Here is a 13,114-nt window from a genome sequence, read left to right as displayed (position 1 = left end):
GTTCACTGTTTCAGTTGCAGACTGTTTAAATAACTTATATAATATATATATATAATATTATATATATATATATATATATATATATATATATATATATATATATATATATATATATACATATAAAGAGAGAGAGAGAGAGAGAGAGAGAGAAAATAGAAAAGGACACTTGGAACATCAATATATAAAATGAAGACTAGTTGTCTAAATAGACTGAGAAGCTCCTGTTGGGTAAAATAAAAGTATATTTTATCCCAACAGGAGCTTAGGTAAAATAAATATTGTGGTGCACTTAAATTGGATTGCCTTTAATAAGAGTTCACAACTGGGGTAAAAATATTTCCCTACAAACCTTGGAAGAAAAAGGGCACTTGAAAATGTTCATAAAACTTGTAGAAATTCAAGGGGAATATTTTCAGACGTTTTCATTGTGAGAAGCTTGAGACGTATTAATCAAGACAGACTAGACGACTTAATAGTAAAAGGTGCTTTATATAATTGGAAGTGATGAAGGATAGTTTGTAAATTGCCCATCGTTCACCACATCAGATGAAAAGAGCAAAACTTAGACGTTGAGATTATGTGAGAACAATGGAGAAATATGGACAATCCACAGCAGAAAGAGAACATATATGATTAAAAGGAACCTGAGGCCTGAAGAGTTAGAAGAGACATTATTTGAGAGAACAATTGATTTATAGACCTTCACAGCTGATTGGTCTTGACCCAAACTGTTCTCCAAACTCTCAAAAGATCCTCTCTCTTTTTTCTACCATTTTCTTTCAGACTGTAGACATTCACCTTTGTATACAAGTACAACTGATCATACAACAACGAGAGATAAATGAACAAAGTAGAGATGGTGTTTTTTAAGTTACTGAAGAGCAGAAATAAAACATTATTTTAAACCTAATGTACAGTATGAGATTGTGGATTCATTTCTTTTCTTGGCTTATACATCAACAAAATCCCTACTAATAAATCAACTCAAAGTAAAACTTCTACAGTAGAAATTCATATTTTTAGTAGAATTGCCACTATTTTATATCCAAAAAGTCCATGTATAAATCTAAGGAACAGTTAAAAATATCCACATTGAGCCATTATTTCCAACAACAGATACAAAATTGATAAAAATTCCCACATTTTACAATTAACCAGTCAAATATGTTCAGCAGAGGAACAGTCTTCCACTATTCAGAGGTTTGAAAGTAGAGAAATTTTCGAAGGAAGTTAAAGGAGCCGGGCATCTGCTTGAACAGCCCTTTTGCGGAGTTTTGGGAGACTTCGTTGTTAACCTGAAAATAAAACAGGAGATGATTGTGGTTGTTTGAAACGATCTTGACAGGTGAAAAGGAAGCCTTTTGGTGGTGGTCTAATAAGTGAAACTCACCATCATCAGCATGGAGGCCAAGTCATCAGTGGCTGCGTTCAGCTCAAGGATGCGGTCCAGTGTTTCTATGTACCAAGAACCTGCCTGAATGTCTCTCCAGGAAACAAAACCTGAATTGGTCAAAGAGCCGTCAGGCTGGCAGGATGTTCTCGGTGACTACACACATGACTTAAACGTTCAGACATACCAGGGAAGGTAGAGTAGGACACCAAGATGTCACTTGGGGTGGGCAGTGATGTTCTGGCATCCACCTCGTCAGACGTGCTGAGAGACTCGCTGCTGGACGACGTCGGGATGTTGTCTGTCTGGTCGTCTTGCCAATCCACCGACGGGCAAGTCTCCACAGGAGACACCAAAACTCCCATGTCTTTTTCACCTTAAAGAAAAGAAAAGCGTTCTCTGTGAGAGTGCTTTTTTTTTTTTTTTACATTTCAAGTTTGACTTCAAATCAAAATAAGAATGTCTTTGGTGTTTACTGGTGTACCTCCGCCACAGGCCTGAATGAAGAACAGCTTGGGTTTTCCCTGCAAAGAAGGGCAGTTCTTGCCGTTGAATAAATTTGTGATGTACTGAACTGTGATGTGAGAGCCGTCTGTACCATACACAGCGCCAGGGAAACGACTGTGATTCACCTATAAACACAATTTAAACACATATATTCTTAGATGAATACTGTATTTAATATCAAGCAGATCTAGCTTCAAAGAGTTTTCTACAGAACTATTTTTTGGCTGAAATATCATAGGTCTATCCTTCCTGTTTATAAACTTTTACTTTATTTATGAAATGACAACAAAGGTCCTTTCAAAAAGATTTACATTATGCCTAATTTTGTTCCTTAATGTTTATTGGTCGCCTCGGTGAGAACTTTTTTTTTTTTTACTTACTGTAGAAGCCTAATATTACAATAATATTTTCTCTTTTTTTTTAGGAAAAAAAAAAGAGAAAACCTGAAGACTGACCTCAGTCCCATGGGAGAGGATGATAACCACACAGCAGTCATATTGAGAGTGATCCTTTGTAGACAAAGCTGACAGTTCATGTTTCATTTGCTGAAATGAGACAAAGAGTTAGCCGAGCCGCCTTTTTACACCGCTTCAGAAAGAGTCGTAGAAGAAAAGACTCACTCTTTGCTTCAGATTTCTCTTGACTTCCACAGTGAAGTTGAGAGCTAAGAATCTTCTCTCCATCTTTTCACTGTCTATGTTGGAGCCCATCCGATTGCCGAGTTTACTTTGAGGCTCAAAGTCTGCATTGTTTATGATGAGGCAATAACCACATGGACTGGAATCCATTTTATAGCACTGCCACACAAAAATATAGAAAAATCAACAATATGTAACCAGGAATTATATTGTTTACCCAAAGAATGACCAAAAGAAGAATATTAGTGAAAATTAAATGGTACTTACCTGAAGACTATCTCGGCGTGTCCTGCTTTCTGGCCTTGGTTTAAAGTACTCTTCGTCAAGTGCTGTAGGATTACATACATTAAAGTACCTACATACGTTACAGCTCAAAAATTTGCATCAGTTTGCATCACTTTGCATATTTTAAAGCATAAAAGCAGATGGATTGCTGGATCCATCTGGTTTTATACATTGTTTACATTGGATGAAATCCCAATGTAAACAATGGGACAGATAATTAAATTTTGAAAACCATTTTTCCATCACCCAATGCATCTAGTCCTTTGCCAATATGTCTGCATTTGACAAATTACCTTAATTTGCATTATGTACAAACTGTATTCAACCATAGTTGCACTCTAGTAATGGGATATGAACATCAGTTTATTAATAGTTGAGAAAGGGTACTGTGATTTTTTCAATGAATTCACTGTTTCGTTTGACAATTTTCAAAAATAAATTAGTTATTTTAATGTTTTATAACTCATTTTAATTGTTCTTTAAGTGCATAGTGAAACAAAGCTATTACTTTTAATTTGAAACAGTATAACTAACTAACAGAATGAGTTGTTTTTTATCTTAAATTTTCTTCTCATAATTTAGTAAGCCAGTAGTAATAAACACGTTTGGAGGGAAGATCATTTTTTGCACTCATTATGTCCAACAATCACATTTGAAGAGCAGAATTTCAATGCAGACTTGACAGAATTATAAGATAAGGGCCAAGATTATTTTGTTGTGCTTCCAACCAAACATGAAAATGGTAATTTATTCATTTGATTTGTTATTTCAATCTCGTGCAGTGTTTGGTATGTGACTAAGATACAGCAGACATAACAAAACAGACAACCTTAAGTAAACTGGCAACATTTTTACATTAAAATGTTTTTTCTATTAAAAAAACAAACAAAAAAAACCTTGATGGGCTTATTTACATTTATTAAAAAGGTATATAAAGATTTGTTTCTCTTACTTGTACTGGGAGACTTATTGGCCCTCTCTACTGGACAGCCGGGATCAATATATTTGCTTTGTTCATTAACATCCATAGGTGAGGCTGGAAGAGACAGGATGGATAAAAAGATTAGAACGTTTTCTGTGTAAAACAAAAAAAGTCACGGTGAATGCTGCTTGTGTCTAACTTACAGATGGGCAGAGGTTGCACAACAGGTCGGACCGCTATGGGTGCGGTAGGCTGAAATTGGACTGGTGGAGCCCCGTTTAACAGAGTTTCTATCAAACCCTGCTGACCCGATTCCCGTAGGCTTTCCAGGAATAATGGGAAGGCTCGATTCCCTTGGGTCTCTAAGTCCCGGACTAACCGTCTGGCCTGGTCTCGTCTGGTCCCCGAGCTCTGACAGAAGACACCGTTGCAAGTCTTTGTCATTTTACTTTTGTCCTGAGTACAATTACTCAAACACAGTGGCATTTACCAAGATGTCTTACCTTTATCGCGTCAATCATGTCCGGGTTGAAAACTCCCTTTTTAAAAAGGGGTTCATAGAGGGCTGAAGGATCCATATCCATTACTAAATTTATCCTTTTTTGTCGAAGAATTGTCTTGTGTTGCTCCTCCATTCTTCAGCCACCGTATTAATAAATGATCGGTAAAAACAGAGGTGTACCGAAAATCTGTATGTGATAATGTGTCTTTATTTGTCTGTTTTTAATTTTCTTCAAGACCAGCTTATGACCTACCGTTTCGTAAAAACGAAACTCGTTCTTTCACTGGTAAAAGGGTGATGTCAAGGCTCATATCTTCTCGGTTGCACAAGCTGCTTCCTTATTTACATCGCAGTTGTCTCTTCTGATTGGTCAACGCAGGAAAGACGGAAGAAAAACAACAATGTGCGTTTGATTATTTTCAGAGCGTATCTCGTTTAAACATCCAACGTGCGGTGACGTTCACGATCCGAGCTATTAAACTATGAGAAATAGTTTTCGCGAGCAGAACTAGTACCCGTTGTACATTTTCCTGTTAGATTTATATTTCTAATAACGGCAGTATTTTGAATGTTATAATCTTGTACATTATTACGGTTGATTTTGTCATATGCTTACATATATTTCTGACATTTTTTTTTATCTTTTATGTGAACCAACATATCTTGATTATGTTGTTGCACCTGAATTTCAAAACTGTGAGGCCATAAGGGCTGTTTCTATTAAATTCTATCTGACTTCCTGGTTAATTGAAAATAACTTTTACTCAAAATCTAACTAGAGATAACTGTACATATTATTATTATTATTATTATTATTATTATTATTATTATTATTATTATTATTATTATTATTATTATTATTATTATTATTATTATTATTATTATTATTATTATTATAATATAAACTAAGTCTTATTTGAGTTTTAGTTAATTTATATATAATTATATTGGTGTTATAGCTTACATATCTTGTGTATAAAAACAATCAGTTAAAGTTTGTTGAAGGTGTCGACTTCTTTTATTCGGAAAACCAAGTTTCCAGTGTCTATGAAGAAACTGCCACTCACAACATGGCGAAATCACAGACTACTCAATTTCCCGAAGCGACTTTCGAAAAATGGCGCCTCCTCCTGGCCTCTTGCTTCGCAGTAGAGGATTATCATTAGCAAGTGCTGGAGGTACCATAGGATGCTGCGGAACACGCCCAGTACATTCACCTCTCGTGCAGTCTGGTCTTTACACATTGATCTTAGCCAGGGACGAGGATCTGGAGAAGAACCATATGTACCCTAAGCATGTGGCGGTGCACTGGTTGACTGCATCAAGCCGGGGTGACTGAAGCAAGCTGGAGAAGCTGCAGCCCCTGTGGTAACTAATCCTTAACAAAATTAGCATACACGCGTTATTCTAGAGGGGTTACATCGATGTCATAGCTTTAAAACTTTCGGATAAGGAAAATTCTTACAGCCCGCTGCTATGTCATCTATTTTTGTAAGCAGTTGTTTAGGTTATCCTCACCGTTTTGGATAAACCGCTGTATCACATTAACAAGCGTCTAAACTGAACCATGATGTCAACTACTACGGTCTGGTTTTATGTGGGGTCGATTATGATAACAAAATATGGCAATACACAGACGTGAAAACATTGACACACACAAACAAGAAATTATCATGTCTGTATTTCTCTTATTGTTTTTGGTTTATCTCTGGGAAAGAAGGGATTTAATAACATCGAAAATGTTTTCATTTATTTTATTCATTAAACAAACGATATTAACAAAACTGTTGTATCCAGTTTAGGAAAAAAAAACCCCGGATATTCTACTCTCAACAGCTACTCTTACTGAAATAACTTCAGTGACACACTTATTGTCATCTAATAATTTGTAGCCTATCATCACTCTAAAGAAATTGCTCCACTCCACATCATCAGCTGTGAGATGTTCAAGATGTTTCTTGTCTCATCACACAGTTAGGTCTAAGCTTTGCTATAGCCTACAATTTTCATTTTTGTTCAGTGGTTGCAGTAGAATAGAAATCTCATATCTTGTCCCTCAGGAGGAAAGTGTGTTAGCAGGTATATGTGTGAATTTACTTAGGTTATTGTATCATTTTTATGTTTCATGATCCAGTTCTGTTTCAGCTTTAGATCTTTACAAATGTCCTATTTTCCTCAAGCTCCTGCCGATTGCTGGTGGGATTCACAGTGGATTCTGTGGTGAGCTGACCATGTGCAGCTGCAGCAAAGAAATCCTGTTGGACCATGATGTTCGCTTCAACAGTCAGAACCCCAAACTAAATGTCTAAAGTTGAAAGAGTGCAAACCCTCCTGCAAAATGCTGAGTAATGATTATGCTCATCAACTGGTGTAATACAATTGTGTGGGATTTTGGGTAATTTAAATGGGAATAAATGTGAGGACGTCCTTCTTTTTCTCAAACAATTAGAATTTCTGCAAAATCCAAATCGTTTGAATTTCAAAGATGATTCGAAAGGTATTTTTTTGTTTTAACATATGACTACATATGTGGTTTCTTCAATGTGTTTAAGGTGACCGATGGCTGGGTCAAACATGAGTCCACCTTTGGCTGTGATGGCTGTGGTGGTCCTCTCTGTCCTACTGGAAGGATCCAGCCACGCAGCCCCTGAGATGGACCCCTACAAAATACTGGGAGTAACCAGGAGTGCGAGCCAGGCAGAGATCAAGAAGGTCTACAAGCGCCTCGCTAAAGAATGGTGAGTTTTTTTCCCCAAAATGCTGTCTCTCTCACTGGACTCTTCTCAGGTCGTATCTAATGAACTTGTCCTTCTCAAGGCATCCTGACAAAAACAAAGATCCAGGTGCTGAGGACATGTTCATCAAGATCACAAAGTCTTATGAGGTCTGTCTGTATACGTTTATACCCTTTCATTCCAAGAAGCCAGAATTTCTTGTACATTTTTTAAGACATTTAGTTTTAATAGTTATACAGGCTTTCCCAACATGGGTATCATACTAGTGCAACTTTTTAACATCATATACATATTTAAAACATTTTCTCTCTCCCAAACAATAGACTGTACTGTGTGACACCTATAAACATTCCTGTCTAGCATGGTGGAAGCAGTGTCAAACTGAGCATCTGATTTACTGCCAGGGACGAATGTGTCAAAAAGGCAAAATTAAAGACCCAAATCAACACTTGCGTCTGAAGAATTTTGCGTGTGACTGCAAAATGACGTCTAAGCTAATACTTGCTTGGTCTGCAATCTAGATCCTGTCCAGCGAGGACAGACGTGCCAACTATGACCGCTACGGGCAGACTGACGACACCCAGGCTTACAGCAGCAGCCGATACAGACATCGCCAAGACAACTTCTACTTTGACGAGTCCTTCTTCAACTTCCCATTCAACACTAAGAACCACAGAGACTTCACCGACAGCAAGTACGCGCTGCACTTCAACCAGTACGTCAGCGAGGTGGTGCCTGACAGCTACAGGAGGCCGTACCTGATAAAGATCACCTCCGACTGGTGCTTCAGCTGCATCCACATCGAGCCCGTGTGGAAGGAAGTGGTGCAAGAGATGGAGGGTCTAGGTCTGGAATCGGATGGAAATTTAACCAGCAACCAGCAACCGACTGGAACTACTTCAGTCGGTTGAGAAAATGGAAACGTGTTTGTAAATGTCTTGCTTTTGCAGGCGTCGGAATAGGTGTGGTCGATGTTGGCTACGAGAGGCGCTTAGCCAATCACCTCGGTGCCCACCGCACCCCATCCATACTGGGTGTCATCAGTGGAAAGGTGACGTTTTTCCATTATGCCGTAGCAAAAGAACACCTGAGACAATTTGTGGAAGACCTCCTCCCTCAGAGAGTTGTGGAGAGGGTAAATATATCAGTGCCTAATCAGCCTTATGCATATCTTATCAAATGAAAAGAAATACACGGAGCATTGCATATTTTCTGTACTTCAGATCACCGACAAAAATGAGCAGCAGTTCTTAAGCAGCTGGCATGAGCTCAACAAGCCACACGTGCTTCTGTTTGATCAAGTTCCTGCCGTCCCTCTGTTGTTCAAAGTAGGTTCCAGTCATTTTTGTTAATGCAGGACACCTTTGAGGCTTCACGAATGTAAACCTGTGAGCTATTAACTTGCGATTGTACTTTTAAAGCTAGCAGCGTTTGCTTACAAGGACTACCTGCAGTTTGGTTATGTGGACCAGGGCCTGGCGGAGACGGCTGAACTGCAGAAACGGTTTAACATTAACACTTACGCGCCGACCATGCTGGTCTTCAAGGAGAACACCGACAAGCCTGCTGATATCATACAAGTACTTTAAAGCAACACCTGCAAAAATCTGCTGTCTTTCTGTCATCGTCTAATATTAGAGTGGTTTCTCTTAGCATGTAGTTAAAACTCAGTCTCCTAACTCCGCAGGCTAAAGGAATGAAGAAACAAATTATCGATGAGTTCATGTCAAACAACAAGTTCCTCCTTGCACCGCGGCTCGTCAATCAGAAGCTCTTTGATGAGCTCTGTCCCGTCAAACAGTTTCACCGACGCAGGAAGTAAGGAGATCTAATTGATGTCAGTGCTGTCTCATTTTCACGCCTTTCGTTTTTGTGTTTATTCCATCGGCCTCTGGTCTCCTCAGATTCTGCGTTCTGTTGATGACAACTGATGAAGAGACATATTCCTCTGGACACCAGGAGTTTCTCTCATTTGCATCTACCAACACAAGGGATGTTGTGAGGTTTGCTTATGTGTACCAACGGCTGCAGCAACCACTCTGTGACATCCTCATGCACGGTGAGAACAGCGCTCAGTCAGCGCCGCAGGTACAGCACCCCAAACAGCATGTGCAAAAGTACTGCCATTAAATAGTACAAAACCAACATTTGTAAGTATTTAAAGTCAGTATTTAGCACTGGTTTTGTGGATTTCTTCTATGCATTGTTGATGCATTGTTGATTAATTCATTGAGCTTGAAGTTAATCGGTTATACGACTATTGTGTTCTACCATTGTGATGGTGGTACCTTGTGTCTTTACTTCTTTACTTCTTTCCTTCTTTTCCTCTTTTCGTTTTTACTTCTAATTTCCTTCTTTCATTCCTTCTTTCATTCCTACTGTTCTTCCTTCCTTCCTTCCTTCCTCATGTCATTCCTTCCTCACTTCTGGTCTGCGCTTTACTTTCTTACCTTCTTGAATCTTTCCTTTCCTTTCTTTGAATCCTTTGCTTTTAAATTCCTTCCTTCTGTCCTTTAGGTTCTAATTTGTGTGTATGTGTGTGTGTGTGGGTGTGTGCGTGTGTGTGTGCAGGTGGTGATACTGGAGAGGCGAAACACAGCCGGAAGAGCTTTGTTCAAGCCAGTTACAGCCTGGAACGGCAGCGAGGAGGACAAGCTGCGTCTCCTGGAGGAACTGGAGCGACTTCAGAAGGACCCGTCCATCCTCATACATGACGCCATTCTACCTGAACTCAACAATGAGTTTGCTTCGGTATGATCATTTTGAAGACGATGGCTGCAACGGTTACTTAAAGCCAAAGAGCTGTTCTGTCTCTCAGCACTGTTCATATTTCACCTCTTCAGATGTTTGTAGTCCGGTGGATCTATGCGTCGTATGACTACCTCTCAGAAGTTATTGATGATATCCTTCATAACAACTGGTAGGTGTCACTTTTAGTTTTAAAGCATATTTTACGAGAGAAACTTTCCAACTGTGAAATTATTCACTCTCAGGCGTGAGATGATGCCTCTTCTGTCCCTCATCTTCTCGGCTTTGTTCATCTTGTTTGGGACTGTGGTGATCCAGGCCTTCAGGTGGGCTCCGTCTTTGTTGTTCTGAGTGAGACGTCAGAGAAAAAAAGCAAAAACACCAGAACAATTCCTCTCGTTACAGTGACTCCAGTGAAGATAAACAGATGAAACCAAAGGTGAAGGATGGGACTAAAGCAGAAAATGGATCATCAGGGAGGCAAGAATACTCCTCCAGCAACCCTGGATTAAATTAAAGATTTATGCTTTTTTTTTTAAAGCCTGTGTTGCTATTCATTTTAGCCGACCTCCAAAGAAGAATTTCGTGGAAGTGACAGAGTTGACCGACATCACCTACATCAGCAACCTGGTGAAGCTGAGGCCTGGACACATCAACATAGTCCTGGTTCTCACTGATGCCTCCAAAAATATCCTTCTTAGCAAGTTTGCCAAAGAGGTGTATTCTTTCACAGGGTAAACTCTCAATGAACTTTACGCGCTCTGTGAGTTTTATGTGTGGACTTTAGACATGCGTTCTCAGTTTTCGTTTTCGTCTGCAGGACCCAGACGCTGCACTTCTCGTTCCTGAACCTCGACAAGCACGGCGAGTGGATGAGCACGCTGCTGGAATACACTCAGGACGCGGCGCAGATCGATGCGGACGAGGACGACAGCGGTGTAGTCCGTAAGACGGACTACACCGGGTTTGTGCTGGCCCTGAACGGCCACAAAAAGTATTTGTGTCTCTTCAAGCCGGTCTACACTGGAGAGGACCTCGACGGAAAGTCATCTGAAGACGAAGCAGGGACGTCAGCGGGCAAGCCGAGGCCCGGTTCCCGTGACGGTCATCCTCAACGCAAATCGAGTCGATCCCGCAGCACGTCCACCTTGCAGATCCACCACAAACTGGACCGTCTGGGGCTTTGGATGGAACGACTCATGGAGGGCACCTTGCCTCGTTACTACGTTCCTGCCTGGCCAGGGCTTGACAAGATCACACCAAGTAAGTAGATCGATGTGGAAAGGCTTCATATTCAGCTCCTGTGACTCTGATACGGAGGAGGTTTGGCTAAATATGCCCTGTTTTCTATTATAGACCTTTAATGGAGCAAATTTCTGATAAACAGAATAAACATAAGTTAACCATTGAGGAGCTCTGTGAAAGTCCTGCTGGGTTCCCCTTCGAAAATAACCCCAGGCAACCTTTAGCAATGTTTATTCTTTTACTTTTGATTCCCAAACACAACTCTTTACCCCTTAACTTTCACTGGTTTTTCCGTGTCTGAACCTCAGCTCCCTACTATAAATAAGAACAGAGACGGATCAGAAACCCGGCACAGCTTGTGCCAATCACGCTCATTCTGGTGCTGTTCCCTGATCCACTTTATCAACTCCACTCTGCAGCTGGAAATATTTCCATGCCCCGCCTTCACAGTCTCATAATGTTGTGTGCTTTTACTCAGTCATTAAACTGGAATAATAAAATCACTGTGGCCTCTGCTCCTGCTGACATTGGGTCAGCAAGTCAGACGCTGTGCAACATGAATAATCAGTTTTCAGACAGTCCCAGAAAAGCTGAAGAAGGGGAATTTAGCTTCCTGCTGCCTTGTGTCGAATCTTTGTGCTGCTGTGGTACGAATCGCTCGTGGCTGGTTTGTTGTTGGTTTTGGAAAGTTCTTATAAAATCCATGTAATTATTTAAGCAGTTATAAAGCTGTGTTTAAAGAAAAAAAAACTGTGAATAAAAATGCATGAAACTTATATTTAATGTCTTGGCCTTTTTATGCATCTAAAAAATATTAACATTTTTTGAAATGTTAAACAGATTATACTGCTGTGATGACCTGAAGGTGCACGCTGTGGTTTTCCTTGGTCCTGAGCTCCAGCAGAAAAAGAAAACATGCTCTTGCTTTTGTTAAATGCAAAGTATATTATACCTGTGAACATTTAACAAATGACTTTTTCAAATAACCTTTCAGTAGCCTTCTCCTGCTTAAATCAACTTAACCGACAGTAGCTTTATGTAGCCTTGAACCCGACAGCATTTTTCAAAGACTTGCGTATTTTCTAAGAGACACTACGATTTACTGACACGCCGTCCTCCGTCCATGAGTGAACGTGAAACTGTTTGATACTTTTTCTAATAATTTAAACAGAGCAGTAAATTGTTCCAGATTGTGTCAAATTCATTTAATGTGTTGTAATTCAGTCCATTTTATTTGCCCAGGGCAGCAAACAGGTTTATTAATAAAGACAAGAATTGTGAATTTATTTTGACTTCTTTTGTCATTTCTTTAGTTATTCATGAAGAGTCTGACTGATCATTTTGGACAAGACAGCAACATTTATTTTCTATATTTTTCTACTGAATTTATTAATATTTATCAAAGACCCACTGTATCCTTTTGCTGTAAATATTTGCTGCTATTTATTAATGCTATTTATTTGCCTTGTGGATTCATTTAATATATGCAGTCAAACTTACTCTTGTACCTTGTGTTGTTATTTCACCTTAAGTAATTCAACTTTTTGGCTTCAGTGAGCAAACCTATAACCTACATGTGATCCGGCCCAATTAAAACATCTAAATATATTAAATATTTATTTCCATCAGCATTGAGTAGCTGGCTCTACAGCGGGAAACAGGAACAAATCAAACAACCAGATCTTATCCTCAATATGTCAGTAGTAAATACCGGTAAGATCAAACTGTGGTTCTCTCTGACTGCTGGGAAATAAAAAAAAGCCAGCATGAGGAGAAAATGTCAAATGAGTGGATAAGATGGAGTTTTACTCCTGTTTTTGTTCTGGATGGGATTTTACATCATTGCAGAGTTTCAGAGGCACCTGAGTGTGACGATGCCGGTAAGGTGTTGTCTTTTGTTTTTATTAGAGCAAATGGTTCTGCCAGGGCTTTTGTGACAGGGACGTTGCTCCCTTCCTTTATGTGTAGGTTTGAATTCAGCCACATTGCTTGGCTGTCATCTAAATATGTTTACATCAGAGGAGCTATGAAAAATGTAAGCCCAAGTATTCATGCCACGAAATTTTTATTTAAAGTCATTTATATTTAACTAAGAAGTCTGTTTCTGATAGGAAATAACATGGGCATGGTTATGAAGATAAG

The 13,114-nt window shown here is 39.4% G+C and overlaps 2 protein-coding genes across 6 annotated transcripts; one reads left to right on the top strand and one right to left on the bottom strand.

The window, feature by feature from the left end:
* Positions 1 to 652: 652 nt before the first annotated feature.
* casp9 (caspase 9, apoptosis-related cysteine peptidase) lies at positions 653 to 4,614 on the bottom strand. The gene is made up of 10 exons (XM_044116917.1): positions 4,246 to 4,614; positions 3,946 to 4,153; positions 3,773 to 3,856; positions 2,803 to 2,864; positions 2,518 to 2,694; positions 2,353 to 2,442; positions 1,875 to 2,022; positions 1,578 to 1,766; positions 1,391 to 1,500; positions 653 to 1,295 (listed from the first exon to the last, which is right to left on the bottom strand). Exons 1-10 carry the CDS (start codon positions 4,375 to 4,377, stop codon positions 1,191 to 1,193), a joined length of 1,305 nt encoding a protein of 434 aa, XP_043972852.1. The 5' UTR covers positions 4,378 to 4,614; the 3' UTR covers positions 653 to 1,190.
* A 651-nt stretch (positions 4,615 to 5,265) lies between these two features.
* On the top strand, positions 5,266 to 12,382 carry LOC122830997 (dnaJ homolog subfamily C member 16-like). 5 transcript variants are annotated; one of them, XM_044116869.1, is made up of 16 exons: positions 5,267 to 5,422; positions 5,498 to 5,612; positions 6,797 to 6,982; positions 7,062 to 7,128; positions 7,501 to 7,825; positions 7,930 to 8,114; positions 8,203 to 8,307; positions 8,401 to 8,559; positions 8,667 to 8,797; positions 8,884 to 9,067; positions 9,551 to 9,730; positions 9,823 to 9,899; positions 9,973 to 10,053; positions 10,133 to 10,207; positions 10,291 to 10,461; positions 10,548 to 12,382. In XM_044116869.1, exons 3-16 carry the CDS (start codon positions 6,804 to 6,806, stop codon positions 10,996 to 10,998), a joined length of 2,370 nt encoding a protein of 789 aa, XP_043972804.1. In that variant the 5' UTR covers positions 5,267 to 5,422; positions 5,498 to 5,612; positions 6,797 to 6,803; the 3' UTR covers positions 10,999 to 12,382. The 5 variants fall into 5 exon arrangements, with proteins under 5 accessions (XP_043972823.1, XP_043972839.1, XP_043972832.1 ...); XM_044116888.1 differs by having other exon boundaries at positions 5,266 to 5,612; positions 6,425 to 6,982; XM_044116904.1 differs by having other exon boundaries at positions 5,266 to 6,589.
* Positions 12,383 to 13,114: the final 732 nt, after the last annotated feature.

This window comes from Gambusia affinis, linkage group LG01 (genome assembly GCF_019740435.1).
Source record: "Gambusia affinis linkage group LG01, SWU_Gaff_1.0, whole genome shotgun sequence".
Lineage (NCBI taxonomy): Eukaryota > Metazoa > Chordata > Actinopteri > Cyprinodontiformes > Poeciliidae > Gambusia > Gambusia affinis.
The sequence above is the reverse complement of the archived record's forward strand: the minus strand, read 5'-3'. Positions and strand labels throughout refer to the sequence as shown.